This window comes from Erinaceus europaeus, chromosome 5 (genome assembly GCF_950295315.1).
Source record: "Erinaceus europaeus chromosome 5, mEriEur2.1, whole genome shotgun sequence".
Lineage (NCBI taxonomy): Eukaryota > Metazoa > Chordata > Mammalia > Eulipotyphla > Erinaceidae > Erinaceus > Erinaceus europaeus.
The window spans coordinates 37,159,155-37,180,856 of record NC_080166.1 but is presented as its reverse complement, the minus strand read 5'-3'; the positions used below and the strand labels follow the sequence as shown (position 1 = coordinate 37,180,856).

General features: G+C 40.2%; 1 protein-coding gene across 3 annotated transcripts in view; it reads left to right on the top strand.

The window, feature by feature from the left end:
* ADAMTS12 (ADAM metallopeptidase with thrombospondin type 1 motif 12) overlaps positions 1-21,702 on the top strand; it is a 422,633-nt gene that overhangs the window by 217,323 nt on the left and 183,608 nt on the right. For all 3 annotated transcript variants that reach the window (XR_009549943.1, XM_007535890.3, XM_060191210.1), the window contains exons 4-6: positions 5,371-5,567; positions 7,447-7,530; positions 21,387-21,511. Coding sequence is in view for 2 of the 3 variants with exons in the window: in XM_007535890.3 (XP_007535952.2) it covers positions 5,371-5,567; positions 7,447-7,530; positions 21,387-21,511 (406 nt within the window). In the remaining variant the exon portion in view is untranslated. The remainder of the gene's footprint in view (positions 1-5,370; positions 5,568-7,446; positions 7,531-21,386; positions 21,512-21,702) is intronic.

The window sequence follows — 21,702 nt, the reverse complement described above, 5'->3', positions numbered from 1 at the left end:
ACCAAGTCCAAGTGAAGAAGAAAGAGAAAGGAAAGAAAGGGTATCAAGAATAGACAATTATGCATATCTACTATCCACTGTATATTCTAGGTGTAGCAAGAGGAGAAAGGGAAATAGAGCAGAGATACACACATAGAGAATCTACTCTGAGTCAGATTTCTTCCCCAAATTAATTCACAAATGAATATCAGTGAATTCAGAAAGACAAAGAAGAAGGAAGGAAGAAATGGAAGACAAGATAAAAAAGAGAAACAAGAGAGAAAAGAAAAAATATAAGAAAAAGAGCTGTAATAAAAGAGCAGTGAAAGGAAAGTTTTTTAATTGATTAATTATTTTATTTTATTTTTTTTTTAATTAGCTAGGAGGACGAGAAGGGGAGAGTCTGTAGAGAAGGTATGAGTACTGAAACAAGTTCCTCTTGCAAAGGATAAGATGCCCAGTCCCCTAGCAATGAAAGATATCCTAAGAGTTTATTCTGGTCAATCTTAAGGAGGAGGGGAAAAAGATACACCTTTACATAATATTAATAATAAAATAGAGCAGGGTAAAACACCTGTCCCAGATTGCCTCTAGCCTCCTGAGCAGAGGCAGCTGCATTTTAAGATAGTAAAAAAAAAAAAAAAGAAACCTCAGATCTAGACAGGAATATCAGGAATAGACAGTTATGCAAATCTACTATCCACTGTATATTCTAGGGGTAGCTAGAGGAGAAAGGGAAGTAGAGCACAGATACATGCAGATAGAATCCACTCTTAGTCAGATTTCTTCCCCCAAATAACTCCCAAACGTGTATCAGTGAATTCAGAAAGCTGAAAGAGGAAGGATGACTAGAATGAGACAAAGAAGAAAAAGAAAAAAGAGAGAAAGAGAGAGAGAAAAGAAAAAGAACAGCAATAAAAGAGCAGTGAAAGGAAAGAGTTTTTAATTTATTTATTTTTCTTATTATTTAATTAGCTATGCGCAGGGGGAGGGAGAAAATGGGTAGGGGAGGTAGGAAGAGTGAAACAAGTGACTTTATCAGTGAGTAAGACACCCAGTCCCCTAGCAATGGAAAATACACTAAGAGTTATTTCTGGTCAACCTGAAGGAGAGGTGGAAAGGGATATGCATTTATCTTGTATTGATGATAAAATAGAACAGAGTAAAAAACCTGTCCTGTCTTAAGCTTGGATGGCTCCAGATTGCCTCAGGCCCCCTGAGCAGAGGCAGCTGATTGGCTACTTAGAAAGAAAAAAAGGCCAAAGGTTTCAGAAAGGAATAGAATTAGAATGAATGACACCCCCTGGTAGGACAGGAATCTTAGTAAAGAAAGAAGCTTATCAGAGGAGCCTTCTAGGAGCAGATTTCTGGCCCCCAGGGACTGGTTATGGGGGGGAGGGAGGGGGTGTGCTTCGGGAATAATAATTTAAAAAAAATTCCCTTTCTTTTCACTCTATTTTGTAACCCAAACTGAGTTATAGTCACCTCCTTGGTGTCACCACTAGGACGCCTTATTGACTGTCCTACTAAAGTCAAAAAATCCTACCGTTTCCAGTCGATGTGGTTGGAGCTCAGGCCCCTAGCAGCTTCTCATTCCGCCATCTTCCGGAATCTCTCTAGGTATGGAATTTTTTGTGTCTCCCACACATTCCTGTATCATAGGAGTAATCCCAATGTAAGTATAGTTAATCATAGGGCTTCTAAGAAAAAAAAAGTTAAATGAATTTATAGGAATAGTCTTAACCCAATAGTATTGATAATTTTCTAAAATAAAATTATAAATGAATTTATCTCTCCTTCCACATATTCACACCAAACAATAATCAAAGCAGCACCATGGATAGGCTTCCACCAGCACCCTACCATGAATATCCAGATCTTGATCTTCCCAGCTTCTAGAACTTGAAGAAAATAATTATCTGTTGTCTAAGACACTCATTCTTTGGTCTTTTACCACAGCACCCTGAGAAAACTTAAGACATCATGTGTGTGCATAAGGAGAAATTAAGGGAGTTTCCCAGAACTGATTGGCTTTGCCATCATACCCTAAAGATAAATGTTTACAGCTGGCTTCATGTATGGCCTAAAACTTCTGAACAGAAACACTTCTTTAGTAAAGCCTGGCATGACTTCATCTGGATTCAGCTTAGAGCTCAGTTATCTACAATCCTCACTTTCAACCAAGTCCTATAAGGGCCTGGTTCACATTACACCACAGTTGTAAAATTCCCAGTACTATCTGCAATAGAAATAATAATTCTTCTATAAATCATTTGAAGCCTGATTGTGATAGTTCCTATGTCTATTTTGTATCACTCACAGTTGTTAGACTGTTGCATAAGCATAAGAATAATATCACTCGCCTCTTCATCTCTTTTCAAAGAGTCTACTGATAAATGTTTGTGCTGCAAAGGTGAAACAGATATTCTTGGGTCAGCCACTTTCATCATGTGACTCTGAGGAAATTAACTAACCACTTTGAACCTCAGTTTTCTGATACATACAATGAATAATATCAGGAATTGTGGCATGGATCTGTTGGCACAATGAGATGGATACAAAGAATACTTATACTTAGCACAGGAGCTGGACATTAGCACATGCTTAGTATACTGACTGATGGAAATCTAAAATAGGGGTAGCTTTACTAAACTCTAACTATTTCCCTCTCACTAGCTATCATCTATCATATATCTATCTATCATATTTATATATTATATATAATATATATCATCTCTTTTGATAGAGACAGAAGTGGCGAGACAGATTATTTAAGATATATATGGAGAGACAGAGATAAAGAGAGAGAAGGAGAACACAGCACTAAAGCTTCCTTCAATGTGATGGAGGCTAGGCTTGAACTATGCATCTGTCCAAGCAGCACATTATTTCAGTGAGCTGTTTCACCAGCCTGACCCCAACTCTCATTTCTTCCTACAAAATCATTTACATAGTAACTTGGGCTGTCAGAAAAGCCAAGGTGTATTTTTGCATAGAAACCAAATAGTTTCTAGAAAAGCAAGCATATCTTGATGGGCTTGGAAAAGATCTGAATTTTCTCTAAATTCTCTCAGTATTGAGGGTATAAAAGTGGGGAGGGTAGTAAAAGGAGAAATAAGAATAGGACTTGATTCAATGAAGATGCCTATAAAACTTAGGAAAGAGTTCTGCCAAAAATTTCTCTAAATATTTTATAGTTTCTAGTCTGATGTCAAAGTCTACTTTTATATGTTGTAAATGTAGTGGTTTACTTTCTTTAGCATGTTTAACCCTAACTTAGCCATCTTCCAGCTTTTAAGATACCTGAGAATCTGAGAAGGAAGAGGCATAGATGGGGCCCAAGACTGTACCTAGACAGAGCCCTGGTCTCAAAGAGTCATTATGCTATCTCCCCAGCATATCTTTGTCTCCTACTTGAAAAATGTTGCCCTAAAAGGTGAAATTTCAGTGACAGAAAAACCATATATGTATATATATTCCATGCCTAAGTGGCCAGATCTCCACCAGCTGCATTCAACGGGAGCCTGGTGAACACATTAAAAGAAAGGTTACTGAGCCTATAGGGAGAGAGATTGAGTTACCAACATTTTTTTTAGTTTCTTTTATTATTATTATTTTATTTACAAAAAAGGAAACACTGACAAAAGCCATAGGATATGAGGGGTACAACTACACACAATTCCCACCACCAGAACTCCATATCCCATCCCCTCCCCCTGATAGCTTTCCTATTCTTTCTTTATCCCTCTGGGAGTTGGGACCCAGGGTCATTATAGGGTGCAGAAGGTGAAAGGTCTGACTTCTGTAATTGCTCCCCCATTGAACATGGGTGTTGGCAGGTCGATCCATACTCCCAGCTTGTCTCTCTCTTGCTCTAGTGTGGTGGGGCTCTGGGGAAGCAGGACTGCAGGATACATTGGTGGGTCATCTGCCCAGGGAAGTCTGGTTGGCATCATGGTAGCACCTAGAAACTGTAGGCTGAAAGAAGAGTTAACATATAAAGCCAAATTGTTGACTAATCATTAACCTAAAGGCTTGGAATATTGCAGGAAAATATTTGGGAGTCTCCATTTTGTAGATAGCTAATAAGCTTATTTTATTTATATTACAAAGGGCCCATGACTATACTAGTTTTTTTTTTTCTTTTCTCTGAGCCTGACATCTGATATACAGTTGAAACCAAGTTATTGTCTGCTGAGTTACCAACATTTTATGGGAGCACTGGATGGAGAATTTTGTCAGCTGGTCATCCACATATATAAGCTCAAGAAGGGCATTAGCCTTCTTGCAGCTTGAATGAAATATCTATATACCTAACTTATCTCTCTAAGATTCCATCAGTTAACAAAGGTTTCGTATGGGATGAAGTGTGACTTGCTCCCTGGTTCACACAGAGAAATTTGGAAACAAATTTTACTTTGACCATGTCCTCATGAGCTTGAAAAAGGAATGGGAGGTTCTTCTAGGGGAATAAAGAGGTGTAGCGAGTTAGAAACCCATGAAGAAATCTTTGAAGATTTCTTGGGAAATTTATACTTGTCCATTCAGAGTAAATTGTGGAAGCACAATGAAATTTCAGAAGGGGGAGTGACTATTTCTCCATTTATAGGGCTTTCTAGGAGATTCATTCATTCATTCGTCCATCCATCCATCCATCCATCCATCCATCCATCCATCCATCCATCCATCCATTGTTTAAACTGAGCACTGCTCAGCTGGACCTATGGAGCTTTAGGCATGAAAATGTTTTTGCATAAACATTATGCTGTCCCTTCTCCTCAATCCAGGAGTTCCATTTATTTATTTATTTATTTATTTATTCCATTTTGTTGCCCTTGTTGTTTAATTGTTGTAGTTATTATTTTTGTTGTTGTTGGATAGGGCAGAGTGAAATGGAGTGAGGCGGGGAAGACAGATAGGGAGACAGAGAATGACAGACACCTGCAGACCTGCTTCACTGCTTGTGAAGCAACTCCCTGGCAGATGGGAAGTCAGGGACTCGAACTGGGATCCTTATGCTGGTATTTGCGCTTTGCACCATGTGCCCTTAACCCGATACCCTACTGCCCGACTCCTCCAAGAGTTCCTTTTAAAGAATTTCATAATCTTGGATCATTTTCTAAATGTACAGTTTTATTATTTCCAAGTAAAACTCACAAATAATATAATTAAAATGAGTGGTGAGTGGGGAAGCTGAGATGGCACTGTGGATCCAGTGCATCTTGGTTGAAAAAGACATCAGTTGGTGGTATATATGGTGTACAGACACCAGACACCTAATCATGGGGAGATAAGAAACTGTACGCATGTTACAACAGCTGTCTTGTACATTATTATATCTTTCAATAAATTATTTTTTGAAAAAGATTGCATCTTTTATTCAATGTTTAGATAATCTTGCCACATCCCAGAAGCAAGAGCTACAGCAAGAAAAGTGGAAGAAGAATAATTTGCCAAGTAGAAGTCTCTCTCGGCGTTCTATCAGCAAAGAGAGATGGGTGGAGACACTAGTGGTGGCTGACAGGAAGATGATTGAGTACCATGGGAGTGAAAACGTGGAATCCTATATCCTCACCATCATGAATATGGTATGTTGGACTCTAGGGGGGAGAAACATATGGAATAAATATCACTGGAAATGCCCCACCATTCTCCTGTAAACACAGTAAGACAGTGCACTTGGCTAGTGTGGTTGTATACTCACAAACCAAGCTTGAATTTGGCCACCATCACAGTGAAGAAAATTTCAGTACTGTGATGTCTTTATAAATGCCTCTGACTCTTTCTTCCTTTTTTAATATGAGAAAGACAGAGGAGAGAGAGAGAGAAAATGAGAGAGCAGCTCTGGTTTATGGTGGTGACAGGGATTAAACCTTGGTCCTTAGATCCTCAAGTTCAAAAAGCTATGCTTTTGCATATCAATCCTGCTGTCTTCCTAGCCAATCTCTGTCTCCTATCTGAAAAATGTTGTCCTAAAAGTTGAAGTTTCAGTGACAAAAAAATCATATATATATATATATATATATATATATTAATCTATTCCCTGCCTAAGTGAATAAGAACAATGATGAAAATTTAGGACAGATTAATTTCTTAAAACATGCATAGTAGGAGATTTTATAATATGTAATTTATATGTTTTGCTATTATTTTGCTGACTTAATCCTATTTTTCAAGACAGGAGAGAGAGAACTATAGCTTCACTCTGGCATATGTGGTGCTAGGATATGAAACTCAGGGTCATATCTCTACAAATCCACTATAACATTTCCCCAGGTTGTGGGGACTTAAGCCTTTTTAAATTTAATTTAATTTATTTAATTTTTATTTATAAAAAGTAAACACTGGCAAAAACCATAGGATAAGAGGGGTACAACTACACACAATTCCTACCACCAGAACTCCATTCCCCATCCCTTCCCCTGAGAGCTTTCCTATTCTTTATCCTTCTGGGAGTATAGACACAGGGTCATTATGGGGTGCAGAAGGTGGAAGATCTGGCTTCTGTAATTGCTTCCCCACTGAACATGGGCGTTAACAGGTTAATTCATACCCCCAGTTTACCTCTCTTTTTCACTAATGGGGTGGGTTCTGTGGAAGTGGGGCTCCAGGACACATTGGTGGGGTTGTCTGTCCAGGGATGTCTAGTTGGCATCATGTTAACAAAGCCTTTCAGTAGACTTTTCTCAATGATTTATACTACTGTACAAATCAGGAAACTGAGACAAAGGATTAAAACAAGATCTCCTCAAAGTATATAGAGCTATAATTGGAATAAGGTCTGTTACCCTTAACATTAAACTTGGCCTTTCATGTTGTCAATAATTTTTACTTTCCCAGAGAGGTTAGTATCCTAGATGAGAAAATATATTTGTCTTAGTAACAGGTAGTGAAGGTGATGATAACCCTAAAACAGAGTAAAGGATATAGATGGGGCGCCAGTCTCTCAAACTCAGCCATTCAATCTTCTTGGAAAGATTGTCTTTAAATACCACAATGTGGGATTCCGGCGGTGGCTCAGTGAGTTAAGCGCATGTGGTGCAAAGCACAAGGACCAGCATAAGGATCCCGGTTCGAGCCCCTGGTTCCCCACCTGCAGGGGAGTCGCTTCACAGGCGGTGAAGCAGGTCTGCAGGTATCTGTCTTTCTCTCTCCCTCTCTGTCTTCCCCTCCTCTCTCCATTTATCTCTGTCCTGTCCAATAACAGTGACATCAACAATAACAATAATAACTACAACAATAATTAAAAGCAACAAGGGCAACAAAGGGGAAAATAAATAAATATTTTTTTAAAATTCCACAATGTATATTGTATCATTGACTTATTTCTCTTTCTATTCCACCAGAAATTCTGACTCATAAGGATAATATTTATTTTACATGTATAACAATTTTCTTTTCCTCTTTTGTGCTCATTAATATATTACCTTTCCATGTACAACTAATGATCTTATATTTATACTCTAGGTCACTGGACTATTCCATAACCCCAGTATTGGTAATGCAGTTCACATTGTGGTAGTTCGACTCATTCTACTTGAAGAAGACGAGGTAAGGAAATTTATCTTCCACTTTTTTCACCTGTATTTTTGTACTCCATCCCTCATTTCTTCTGAAGAGAACCTGATAGAAAAAAAAGGTACCAGAAAATTTTCTAGAAATGCAGTGGTAGGTAAAATAATGTTAGAGTCCTGTGATGTCAAATGAGAGATAGAGGACATTTCCAAGATATACATAGTTAGAATGGCCTGAGTCATTGCAGATAATAATATAAAAGCTATATTAACAACAGTGACTGACACTATTCTACAGAACAGACTAAACTGTGGTATGTCTAGATGATTTCAACAAAGTTAGGAAGGACATGGAAATGATGAATCTTTTCACTTCGCACTTCCATGTTGAGATTCCATCTGATCTCAGAAAATTATACATCATCTGTATGCAAAGACTCTCAGTTGAGTCTTACTCAGTCTTACCTCTTACTTGAGGTCTAGACTCAGATCCAATTGCTTATTTGATATCTCAGTTTCAATGTGTCACAGTTTATGTGAACTTGGAAACAATAAGTCCAACACAAAATTCTTTATTTTATTTTAATTGAGGCAGTGTTGTCTTAAAAGACTGTTGTCTTAGAGGTTCAGTTTCACATATCCTCAAAATATGTATTAATCTATCTCATCCATCACCAAATTCCAATCTTTCTCCACCACAAGGCACTGAATCCCTTCCCACTCTGAATCTTCTCCCTGAGTAGTCTCAGATCTATGGAGATAAACAGTTTATTCGTATTCCACCCTGTCTGTTTCCATGATTTGTTTTTTAAATCCCACAGATGATGAGATAACTGGATATTTGTCTTTTTCCTGCATTATTTTTCTTAGTGTGCCCCCTACATTGCCACCCATGTTGTAGCAAAAGGCAAGAATCCATCTTTTCTCATAACTCTGTAGTATTCCATAGTGTTAATTCTTTATTCACTCATCTGACATTAGAGATATATTAGTCAGTTGTAAACATTGTCTATTGTAGATAGTACTACAGAGTAACTTCTTGATTATTCCCTGTCCAGGTCATCTCATTGATTCTTTCCATCATAAATTCTGACCATCCACTTTGGCCATTTTAGTAAACAGCACTACTATGTGCTATTACATATACCTAGGTATCAAGTGTGGTTTTGTCCTGTTAATTTGGTTTGGATTTTTGACTGCTAGAACTTTATGTCTGCACAATTCCATTGCTACTGGTGGACTCTTACCCCTGCCCCCAGATAGAACCTAAATGAATCACAGAAAGAGATAGAGAGGAGACACTCTAATACAATATATCTATAGCTTATGAGTGTTGTTACCATGTGATGACCAATATTTGAAACCTGGGTCCTTGCCCATTTTAAAGTGTACACTCTACCTATTCTACTTTGTGACATATCTTCTGGCCCCTTATTCTTTTTCTTATTTTTCCTATCCAATGGTAAGAATCAGATGCTCCTACCTCCATAATATATCCAAAAATCATATACTGTTTATCTTCTTTAGTTATTGGTCTAGACCTTGCCATGCTTTGACAAGGGTACAAGTAGTTTTCCTACTTTAGGCATTACACCTCATCATCCATTCTCTCTGTGGCAGCTAGAATGCTTATGTACAAGAAAAATTAGGCTGTGGAGTCTGGGTGGTATCACAGCAGGTTAAGTGTACATGGTGCAAAGTACAAGGATCCCAGTTCGAGCCCCTTGCTCCCCACTTATAGGGGGCTTGCTTCGCAAACAGTGAAACAAGTCTTTAGGTGTCCATCTTTCTCTCCCCCTCATTGTCTTCCCCTCTTCTCTCAATTTCTCTCTGTCCTACCCAACAACAATAACAGCAACAACAATAGAAAAAAAAAGATGGCCTCCAGTAGCAGTGGCTTCATGATGTAGGCACTGAGCCCCAGTGATAACCCTGGAGGAAAAAAAGAAAAAGGAAAGAAAGAAAGAAAGAAAGAAAGAAAGAAAGAAAGAAAGAAGGAAGGAAGGAAGGAAGGAAGGAAGGAAGGAAGGAAGGAAAGAAAGAAAGAAAGAAAGAAAGAAAGAAAAGAAAAAAGAAGAAATAGGCTGCTCCATTGCACAAAACTATTTAGGACTTACTATAGTTTGTAGAGTAACACAATATTCTAGAAAGTTCTATTTTTTTTAATCTGACTTGCAATGACTTTCATCATCTTTCATCATCATCATTCAGCAGTTTTTTCTGTGGCTATGTAGCTCTTTGCCTTCTTTTCACCAGACCTCAGATTAGTGCTAGAACACATGGTTTCAGCTTCACACGTTGTGTACTTAAGGTTCCCCTTGCCAGGAACATTCCTTCCCTCCATCTGCACATGGCTAGCACCCTCCAGCCTCTGTTTAGGTGCTGCTTCTTCAGAGCACTCTCACTGGTCAACCTACATCACAGAATGCAGTTTTCTTCCCTTACCGGTGGCACTCAATTCAGAGCACTCAATTCACTATTATTTTCTTTTCCCCCTCCTTTTTATTAGTGATTTAATCGTATCTTACAAAGTTCACACTCATGTCCTCCACTGAATTTCTGTGCTCCATCTATTTGTTGATTATCTTTCTGCTTATCTCTGTCACTATCAAACTGTGAATTCCAATGAAGACAGAAACTCTTCAAAGGGCCTGGAAGTTGTGCATCTGATAGAGCACATGTTACATGTGTGAAGATCTGGGATAAAGCACTGGTTCCCCACCTGCAGGGGGAAGGTTTCACAAATGATAAAGCAGTACAGTGGGTATCTCTGTTCCTCTCTCCCACTTTATCTTCCCTTTACCCTGTGAATATCTGTCTATTAAAAAAAGACAATGGCCTGGTCATTGGTGCACCTGGTTTAGCGTGTTACAATGCACAAGGGCCTGGGTTCAAATGCCAGGTCTCTACCTGCAAGGGGAAGTTTCACAAGCAGTGAAGCAATGCTGCAGCTGCAGATGTGTCTTTCTAGCTCTCTCCCTCTCTATCTTTCCACTCCCCTCTTAATTTCTGTTTCTGTCTAAAAAATGAATAAATAAATAAGATTTTAAAATTATTTTAAAATACATAGGAGTGACTAAGAAAGTTGTGATATATGTACACAATGGAATATTAATCAGCTATTATAAATCAATTACCTATATCCTTTGTCTCATGCTGCATGGAACTTGAAAGAATAATATTGAGATGAGCCAAAAACAGAAGGTGAATATCACATGATCTCACAGGCAAAACTTAAGAACCAAGACAAAAAAGGGAACACAAAAATAAAACTTGGACTTGTTTGTTGGATTGTAGCAAAGCAAAAGACTGTTTTGCTTCACGAGACTTTGGAGGAAGAAGGCAGGGAAAAGTGTGTGTGTGGGGGAGGCGGGTGGCTTTGGAGTTCCTGTGCATGATGGTGGAAAAGGACCTACTTTGTGGTGAAAGTATTTTGCAGACACCTACCATGAGATTAATAATTGTACCCATGTGTTAACAATTGTACTGTTAACTATTAACCCCTCCTTAATAAGAATGATAAAAGAAGTAGAAGAAGGAAAGGGGGAAAAGATGGGTGGGAAAAGGCTGTCAGAAGTGGTGGATTGTCGTTTTATCCAGGGCTGGCTTCATGGGTGGGTAACAGATGACCAGAAACTCGTGGCTGAGCTGAGAACGCAGTTTAATCTTTATTCACGAGCGGGCAAACAGTCCAACACCTAATCACCACACAATGTGCTCCTCCATCTCTTCCTCCAGTGGCAGCAGTGGGAACTCAAGAAGTACGTAGGGTAGGGGGCGGGGAGAAGGGAGAAGCATGAAACTAGCAAGGGCTAAACCAAATCTCCTGGAGGCGGGGGGAGTGAGACCAAACCAATGTAACAGAAAAGACCATGTAAATAGACCACAGTGTCAAGCAATGTAACAGAAGCAGAACTAGATCCCAGAAGCAGAACTAGAAGCATACCAACAGTTCCCCCTTTTCTTTTTAACTAATTGACCATAGTATCAGGAGTGTGGGGTGAACAGAAACCTATATCGTATAGGAATTTTCAAAAAAGAAACTGGCACAAACATGGAGGAACACGTAAGCGAGCAACAAGAACCAGTGTGCTGCCAAGGGAGGGCCTGAGGGGGACATTTCTTGCCTCTGTGGGCAGGGCTTTATCAAGTTAAAGGACCTTCCCTGCCTCTGTGGGCTTTTCTTGCCTCGATGGGCGTTTCCTACCTCTGTGGGCATTATCTAGCATGGGGGCGAGTATGGTATATAGAGTCCCCAGGCAGCTGGCTGCAGTCAGTCTTTGAGAAACCCAGCAGCATAAAGGGAAGCTATGGTAGTGTTGTGTACCAGTAAGTCTGATAGAAGTGCCAGTTCAAAGCAGATGTCCACCGAAGAATTGCCGGGGGGTAAATTATTGCATGAGGAAGGTCAGCCGCTGGAATTCTGTTCTTCTGTAGAGAACTTGACAACTGCAGTTAACTTACTAGGAAACAAAACTTGTAGCAGGTTAGCAGTTTACCACAATTGATATAACTCAATGATTATAACTGGTTTAAGTATCTTTATAAATTTGGAAGGTCTTTTTCGCTTCATTTTAAGGCTCTTAACCAATCTAAGTGCAATAAAATGTGGTAAGTCAAAGAACCACTGCTAGAGCCTCAGGCATGAGAATCATTAGCATAACCATTGTGCAATCCACCATTTCTAATTGAGAAGGTATTTGAGGGCTTTATATAACAACGTCTTATTTAACCTTTTGTTACACCTATTCAAGATGGAGACGCACCTTAGGTGTGTGCAGGTTTTTTAGACCAACTTAGTTAACATATATTGATTTTTAACTAATTTTTACGTCAGACTTTAAATTTAAGTTAATTTTACCTTTATGAGAATTATGTTGAAAACCTTTTTCATTTAACTTTGTCTGGTAAGAATGTAGCCTTAAAGTTACATTTCTAACCTTTAAGTTAATGTTTACCAAACTTTAAACACACACATAAACATGGTCTTCAATACACAAGGAGAAAAACTTTTGTTATGAAGGCATGTCATTTTAAACATGAATTTAGAGCTATACTGTCTTAGTTGTTCGGGGGGTGCATTGTCCGGCGGTGGCTTCTTGCCCAACTTCAGCTCCAGGAATTGCAGGTTGCCATCACTGTACATATATCTGCATATTCTACCTCCTCTGCCTTTAGAGCTGAACTGAGGATCTCGGCCAGGATGGCCAGTCCCTGCAGGCACCCATGGTCTCTGGGTGGTCCAGGATCTGCCCAGACTTCATAGCAAGAGGGCGGGCCGGCTGTGCAGAAAGCGCAGTGCTGCCTGTCATGTCTGCCACCCTGCTCCCTGCAGCTGAGCAGCATGCAGGGAGCCTGCTCCCAATGCTCCGCACCACGCGGCGGCGAGCTGGCTTCTGTGGGCAGGTGGGAGGAAACCAGAGTGTGGCCCAGAGAGAAATGTTCCAGAAACAGAGAAACAGCCTCATGAAGAAAGGGCAGAGGCCTTTGGAAACCACTTCACAAGCAGAAAAGCAGCCCATAGTGGATAGGTAACCAAACTGTCTTCACTTATCTGGGGGATGGGCAGGTCAGGCCCCACGTTGGGCACCAGGTGTTGATTCGCGCAGTGGTGGGGTGCGATGGAGAGAGAATCCAAGTACAGAGAGAACACAAATCTTTATTGTTGGGTCAGATGGGTGGTTCAGGCCACATGGAGCCAGCCAAAAAAAATGGCTGGTTCCTGCTACCTCACCACCGGGCAAAAGAGAGGGCGCGCAGGGAGGGAGAGTAGGCAGACGTTTTTGGTCAACACCCCTGAGTGACATGTCAGGACATTATTGGTTGGGGAAAGCCTTGAAAATACCATATTTCTCTGTGTAGGGTGGCAGGGCCTTGGGGAGACATCTGCATGCCAGTGGATTGATGGCAAAATCAAAATAAACAAAAATCATGAATCTTTATTATATTCCCAGATTCTGGCACCTGGGATTGGAGTGAAAGTATAATTAAAATGAAGTGAAATTTAATAAATGAATGAACTAGGAAAGCTAATAAAATGTACTTACAATCTGTGGAGCTTAGCAAACAGCTGAGGTATGTGACTAAGGACTTCATGCAGATTGCCATTAGCCTGAGAGTGGCAGTCAAGATGTCCTGAGTAGTGTTGGATGCTTTCCAGGGGAAAAATAGCTCCACTGTCAAATGATTTTTAAAATAATGATCTCTGGATCCAGGATTTATTCTCATCCTTTTATTTGTTACAACACTTGTCTGAGTCCTTCAGGACACACTTTGAATCTTTTAGAAAAATGATGGGTTTATTTTTCTGTTTCTGACTGTAGTACATCAGTTTAATATATAAGGCTTGCCATTTTTTTCTTTCTTTTTTTTGGAATAGTTAAATATTCATCTCCTTTTTTAATAGTTTAGTCAAAAATAAAAAAAAGAGGAGGGAGGGAAGAAAGGAGAAGAAGGAAGAGAATAAGAGTAAGAATAAGAACAAAAGGAAAGGAAAGGAAAGGAAAAAACAAAAAAGGCCACTGGGAGTGGCAGAGAACTATAGACACAGAACCTCAGTGATAACTCTGATGAAAGTAGAAAATAAAAAGTAGTTCTCTCATATACAGAGGGTAAGGTGTTACTGGTGAGAAAGAAAAAGCCTCACTCTCCATAGCTCTAGAAGAACCAGAGATCCTCAAAAATGTGGCTTTCTTAGATCAGGCTCATAGATTTTCACAGTGCTTCAAGTTCAGGAAACACTACCTTTAAGTTACTCATGGAGCCCTTGACAGAATTTGGTTGGCCTCTACTTCTCTGAATATATCACAATGACATTGCTTCTTTTCTTCCTAGTCTCATATTTCAAGTGCAAAGAGGCACAAATGGTTTGCTACAAGAGTGGGTGTGGGGTCAGGAGGTAGCACAGCGGGTTAAGCGCACTTTGCGTGAACTGCAAGATCCGCCATAAGGACCCTGGTTCGAGCCCCAGACTCCCCTGCAGGTGGGGAGTCACTTCACAGGCTGTGAAGCAGGTCTGCAGGTGCCTGCCTATCTTTGGACACTCAGGTTGTAGCGCAGCAGGTTATGCACAAGTGGCATAAAGCTCAAGGACCTGCATGAGGATCCCGGTTCAAGCTCTGGCTCCCCACCTGCAGGGGAGTCAATTCACAGCAGTGAAGCAGGTCTACAGGTATCTATCTTTCTCTCCTCCTCTCTATCTTCCCCCTTCTTTCTGTCTTATCCAACAATGACGATAAAAATAATAACTACCACAATAAAACAAAGGCAACAAAAGGGAATAAATAAATAAAATAAATATTTTTTTAAAAAGAGTGGGTATGACTTTCTTTTTTTTTCTTTATTTATAAAAAGGAAACATTGTCAAAACCATAGGATAAGAGGAGTACAACTCCACACAATTCCCACCATTAGAACTCAGTATCCCATCTTCTCCCCTGATAGCTTTCCTATTCTTTTTAAAAATATATTGTTATTATTTATTTTCCCTTTTGTTACCCTTGTTGTTGTACCTTTTCTATTCTTTATCCTTCTAGGTTATCTCCTTTCTCTCAGGCCACCTACTCAAATGAATTGGAAAGGGGAAGTGGAAAGTGAATATTGGATTTATTTGAGAAAATGAGGTGAAAAAAACTGATGGAGGAACAAAAAGAGTGGAAAGTATCCAATCTTTGCAAAAGGAAATGAGAAAAAAATGACCTTGGAAAAACTCAGATAAAATGAGGATATATTATGATAATATTTAGCACAAATCTCCTATAGTCATCATGACCCAGCCAATCTCTCTGAAACCCTTTTGCAATGCGTTTCTGTTTAGTGTTCTAGGGTTTCAAGGCACAGTTAACTAACTCTTCTTTCCGTGCCTTGATCCATCACAGGGACCAAGTGCATTTTTTAAACAAAGTTTCATCTCTTATGAACTTCAGAGATTAAGAGACAGAGCGTCCTGAAAATAAAAATGTTTGCAAGGGTCTGGGCAATGGCACACCTAGTTGAGCACACAAATTTACAATGCACAAGATCCAGGTTCAAACCACTGAACGCTGTAGGTGTTATCAGGCGCCCCTGATAACCAAAAAAAACTCCAGAAAATAGCTAGACTAGCAGATAAGTCTTTACATGAACTACTGGCAGTAGTGGAGAAAGTCTTTAACAACTGAGAGACCCATGAAGAACACCAATTATGGACAATGACATCAGCTAGTGAGTGACAGACTCGCAACCTCACTAAGGTATTGTTGGCAGCTACTGCAGAACGCCCTACACCTACAGTGTTCAATGGTTTGAACTACACCTACAGTGGGGAAGTTTCACAAAAGCACTGCTGCTGGTGCCTCTTCTTTCTCCTACTCTGTCTTTACCTCCCCATCAATTTCTCTCTGTCCTATCAAAGAAAAACAAACAGAAAGAGAAAAAGAAAAGGAAAAAATAGCTGCTGAGAGAAATTGATTCTTCATGCAGGCACGGAGCCTCAATGCTTACACTGTGGCAAGGAAAATTTGTTTTGGGGGGTTTAGTGCTAACACCATACATCCAATGCTCGCTGTGGTCTTTTAACCCCCTTTTTATTGGATAGGACAGAGAGAAATTGAGAGAATAGGGGAAAATAGAGAGGGGGAGAGCTAGACAGACACCTACAGACTTGCTTCACTGCTTGTGAAGCTACCACCTTGAAGGTAAGGAACCAGGGGCTTGAACCAAGATCTTTGTGCGGGTCCTTGTGCTTCATATTATGTGCAATTAACCCTATGTGTTAATTGCATCATCCCCCCTGCCCCCGGCAAAAAGATGTTTGTATATAAAACCTCATGGAGGAGTCATGTCATTTGGTAGAAATGTTGTGTGGCCTAAGAGGCATGTAGCTGGTAGAGCACCTGACTTGCATGTGTATGTATTCATTCCATAGTTCCATTCCTGGCATCACATATGTCAGAGAGATGTCCTAATCCTGCTCTCTCTTATACTAATAAGTAAATCTTTTTTTTTTAACTAAGCAAATCTACTTTTATGCATCTATCCAGAGAACACAACTTATCCAGAAACATATATGAATACTTATACTTATTGCAATAATATTTCCAATAACCAAGGTATGGGACCAGTCAAAATGCCCAATAACAAATGAGTGGATAAAGAAGATATACTCTATATGTACAGTGGCCTATGATTCAGAGATGAGTACAGTGGAGATTCTGACTTCTGCTCCAATGTAGATGGAATCTGAGGGGGTCATGCTAAGCAATTTGGCTCACAGGGAGAAGGACAAATAGCAGATAATCTTACTCATATGTGCGCTATAAAGAAATACAACAGGAAAATGATCACGGTCACATGAAAAGCTTTTTTTAAAATGGAAAGCTGAAGCCTGTCAGGAGTGGGGGGAGGGGAAGGGAGAGGATAGAACAGGAAAGAGAGAAGAGGGGAAGGGAGGGGAGGATAAAGGAGGGGAGGGGAAGGGAGGGCAGGGGGGAGGAGAGGACAAGAGAGGAGAGGCGAGGGGAGGGGAGGGGAGGACAGGGAAAGGGAGGACTGGGAGGGGAGGACAGGAGAGGGAAGAGGAGAGGAGAGAAGAGGAGAGGAGGGGAGAAGAGGTACTGCATCTTTGCCTCACTGTTTATGAAATTCTCCCATCCCACAGATTCTCCTATGCGGTATTGGGCTTGAACCCAGGTTTTAGTGCATGATAGAGTAAATGATCTGCTGTGTGAGTTCTGTCCTAGCCCAACTATTTTCTACTGTTGTTTTAAATGGGGAAAGGGTGGGAGATGAGAGGGAGAGAGAGGGAAAGGGAGGGTGAGGGGAAGTAGGGGGGGAGAGAGGGGTGGGGTAGGGGGGTTGGCTGGCGATGGTGCACTGGGTTAGGCACACATATAGTAGGAAGCACAAGAACTTGCACAAAGATCTGAGTTCCAGCCTGAGGTTCCCCACCTGCAGGAGAGGGGTTAGAGAGGAAGGAGGGGCTTGCTCACTAGTAGTAAAGCAGGTCTTCAGGTGTCTTTCTCTCTCCCTCTCTATCTTCCTCTTCCCCCTTTCAATTTCTCTCTGTCCTATGAGAGAAAGAGAGGGAGAGAGAGAGAGAGAACCACCACTCCACCAACAGTAGAGATCTTACAACTCTATGTGGTGGTGGAAATAAAATTAAAGACTGACCACATACTATTCTGCTGAACCACTTCTCCAACCACTTGCATTTTTCTTTTTAAAAATTATTTTAGGTGATCTTGAGCCTTTGCATACAAAAATTTTAATGAACATATATAAATAAAAAATATATGGATATAATGTGGCATTCTTAAAACAGAATTATACAATACTTTTAGAAGAAATGGCTTTTAGGAGGATAAAACACTACTCCATCATTTATGGTGCCCTGTTTTCTTTTTTTCTTTTCATCACTAGCTGGATAGGATAGAGTGAAGTTAAGAGGGGGAGAAGATATAGAATTAGAGAGACAAAGTGAAGCCTGCAATACTGCTTCACCACTCAAGAAGCTTTCCTCCTGTTGGTGGAACCAAGGGCTTGAACCCAGGTCCTTGTGCATTGTAATGTATGTGCTCAGCTGGGTCTACCACTGTCTGGTCCATGTGTTCTGTGGGTTTATCTTTCTATTTCATATTGTTCACTCTCAAACCCAGTTCAAGGCGTGTGCTGTACACCCATCAACCTCAATTCCTGGGGATTTTTATTCTATTATTTCATCGGTATTGCGTAGCTTTTAGGATCTAGATCCTGTATATATAGACTTATTCTAAGTTATTTCATTTTCTTTAGAACACTTTTTTTTTGTCTCCAGGGTTATTTCTGGGGCTCGTTCCAGCACTAAGAATCCACTGCTTCTTATGGTCATTTTATTCCATTTTATTGGATAGAACAAAGAGAGAGATTGAGAGGAGAGGGGAAGATATAGAAGGGGAGAAGGGAGTCGGGCGGTAGCGCAGTGGTTAAGCGCAGGTGGCGCAAAGCACAAGGACCGGCATAAGGATCTCGGTTCAAGCCCCCGGCTCCCTACCTGCAGGGGAGTCGCTTCACAAGCGGTGAAGCAGGTCTGCAGGTGTCTATCTTTCTCTCTCCCTGTCTCGCCCTCCTCTCTCCATTTCTCTCTGTCCTATCCAACAATGAAGGCATCAATAACGACAACAATAATAACAACAACAATAAAACAACAAGGGCAAAAACAAAGGGAAAATAAATAAGTAAATATTTTTTTAAATTCTTTAAAAAAAAAGGGGGAGAAGAAGATAGACACTTGAAAACCTGCTTCACCTCTTGTTAAGCGATACCCTAGCAGGTGGGGATCTGGGGCCTCAAGCCTGGATCCTTGTGTGGGTCCTTGTGCATTGTACTATGTGCGCTTAACCTGGTGCACCACCACCTGACTCCTTGGGACACTTCTTAGTGTAATATATTTTTTTTTTTGATGAACATTCTCTCAAAGGCCTACCACTTCCCTCCCCCCACCCCCCAAAAAAACTCAGACAAATAAACAAATTCAGCATTAAATAATAGATCTCAGAGAACTCTAACCATATGTTTAGTTAAAAAGGAAGATAGCTGGTGGACGAGACAGTTCAACAAACTCCGGAACTCCTTCTTTTCCACAGTACATTCTTCTCCTAGAATATGAATCAATAAAGATTACTAAGTAAGGAAGTGTCTTTTTCTGTTCTGAGTCCTTATGATTAGTTTCATGAGTTTTCATGTGTGATGACTTATTTTTATTTTCAGCAAAGGAAAGTATCTATAGTAGTTAGTTAATATTAGTAGGGGAAATCTAGGAGTACTTCTTACAGCTAACCAGAGCCTCTCAGGCCTTGTTGGCTTTGGATGTAGGCCTCAGAAAAATGCAAAATAATACAGAAATTAGCTCATAGTTTTGATATAGAGACTGTTCTGTAATTCTCTGATCTCAGTAATAGACTCAGATTAGAGTGATCCAATAGAGCTAGTCATTCCTTTGGAAGACTCCACAATGTACCAGACATGACCCTAATGGGAGGATTCAAAGAGATGGAGGAAGGGAAAAGAATTTCTGTTTTAGAAACTCAATCTACAAAATCCCTCTAGAGATACATATCCCTTTTTCCTCTCCCTCATTTGGCAAGCATTCACCCAGTGAATTTGGAAAAAGCCCTCTTTTTCTCGCTGTAATAATAACTGTTGGCCAGAGAGATGACTCGGGCTGCTCTGAGCCTTAGAAGCCCTTGAAGTTGTAGAATGGAGGTATCCATTCCAGCTTCCTAATTGTTGCCAGGTGACCTGTTGTCTTAAGTGGCCAACAGCCTGGAGAGATTGTGTCACCTCCAGCCTTTCACTTGGAGACATTAAAGCAAGGTGGAAACCATGCAATCCCAGCCTTGCCTTGAAGAATACTTTATGAAAGAAAGAAGCTTGGTGTTGAAAATCTATTCATTCATTGGATTGCTTTGACTTAGAAAAAAGAGAGCCACTAGGAACAGCAGTTCAGTTAGCTGTTAGTTTTTGTAATTATTATGTATGTGTGTGTTTAAAATTTTTATTAATGATTTAATAATGATTTACAAGACTTTAAGATAACAGGGGTATGATACTGTAGCGTTCCTATCTAACCAGAGTTCTAAGATCCATCTTTTGCACTGGAAGCTTCCCTATTCTTTACCCCTATGGGAGTATAGACTAAAATCCTTTATGAGGTGCAGAAGGTGGGAGTTCTGGCTTCTATAATTGCTTCTTCACTGCACTTGGGCATTGGCAGGTTGAGCCATACCACAGCCTGTTTCTATCTTGCCCTAGTAATGTAGAGCTCTGGAGAAATGAGATTTTGGGATTCAGTGATAAGGTCATCTACCAAAGGAAGTTAGGGTATTAGCATTTGCAGCTTGGCAACTGAAAGGCAGTAAGATATAAAGCAGGACAAACTGTTTAGTAAATAGGAACCAAAAGTTAGGAATAGAGCAGATGAAATTAGTGGTCTTCATGTGGGAAGAAGCTAAGAAGTCCATTTTAATTATGTCCCTGGGACCCTTGACTTTAGTCATTTTTCCTGAGCCTAGTAGCTAACATATAGGTGGACTAAAAATATTGTCTAGGGAAATGGTGTCAACATTGAAAATCGGGCTATTTTTTTGTATTTTACAATAATAAAATTTTATTGATTTAATAGTGATTGACAAGATTGTAGGATAAGATGGGTAAAATTCCATATAATACCTAATACCAGAGTTCCATACCCCATCCCCTCCATTGGAAATTTTCCTGTTCTTTATCCCTATGGGTGTATGGACCAAGGGTCATTATGGGGTACAGAAGGTCTGGCTTCTGTAATTGCCTCTCAGCTGGACATGATCACTGACAGGTCAGTCCATACTCCCAGCCCATTTCTGTTTTTCCCTAGTGAGGCAGGGATATGGAGAGTGGGGTTTCAGGACACATTAATGAGGTCATCTTAACAGGGAAGTCAGGTTGGTGTCATGGTAGCATCTGCAACTTGGTAGCTGTAGAGCATTAAGATATAAAGCAGAACAAATTCTTTAAGAATCAGGAACCTAAAGATAAGAACATAGCAGATGAGATTTGGGATCTCCATTTTATAGGAAGTCTACTTTAGTTATATTCTAAGGGAGCCATGACTTTATTAACATACTATTTTAAATCTTTTTTGTTTTGAATGACTGCTCATCCTACTGATCATTTCTGCCATACATTTCTCCCCTTAAGTTTATTTGAGTTAAAGTCTTAAGAGTAATTGTGTTTGGATCAGGGGGTTAGCTAAAGGAGTAGGTGGACTTTTTAAAAATTCCTGTTGACTATCAGAGGCAGCCTTCTTAGCCCGTCTTACCTCTGATAGTTTCCATGACCCATGCCTAGGGCCCTGCCTCCAGTGAGCTCACCATACCAATTACCTCTTCTTTTTTCCAGCAAGGATTGAAAATAGTTCACCATGCAGAGAAGACACTGTCCAGCTTCTGTAAGTGGCAGAAGAGCATCAATCCCAAGAGTGACCTCAACCCTGCCCATCATGATGTGGCTGTCCTTATCACCAGGTATCCCCAGAGATTGCTTGAAGGTGGAAGATGAAAAGGCTGTGATATTCTTAACATAATACTATAGGCATTATTTAAGGTCCTTTCTATTACAAAGAAAACTCCTGACTCCCATAACAGTGGAGGGAGGATAGTTAGCTAGCTAGTGAATGTGAACAAGAACTCTCGATTTATGGTATTTATGGAGTGCT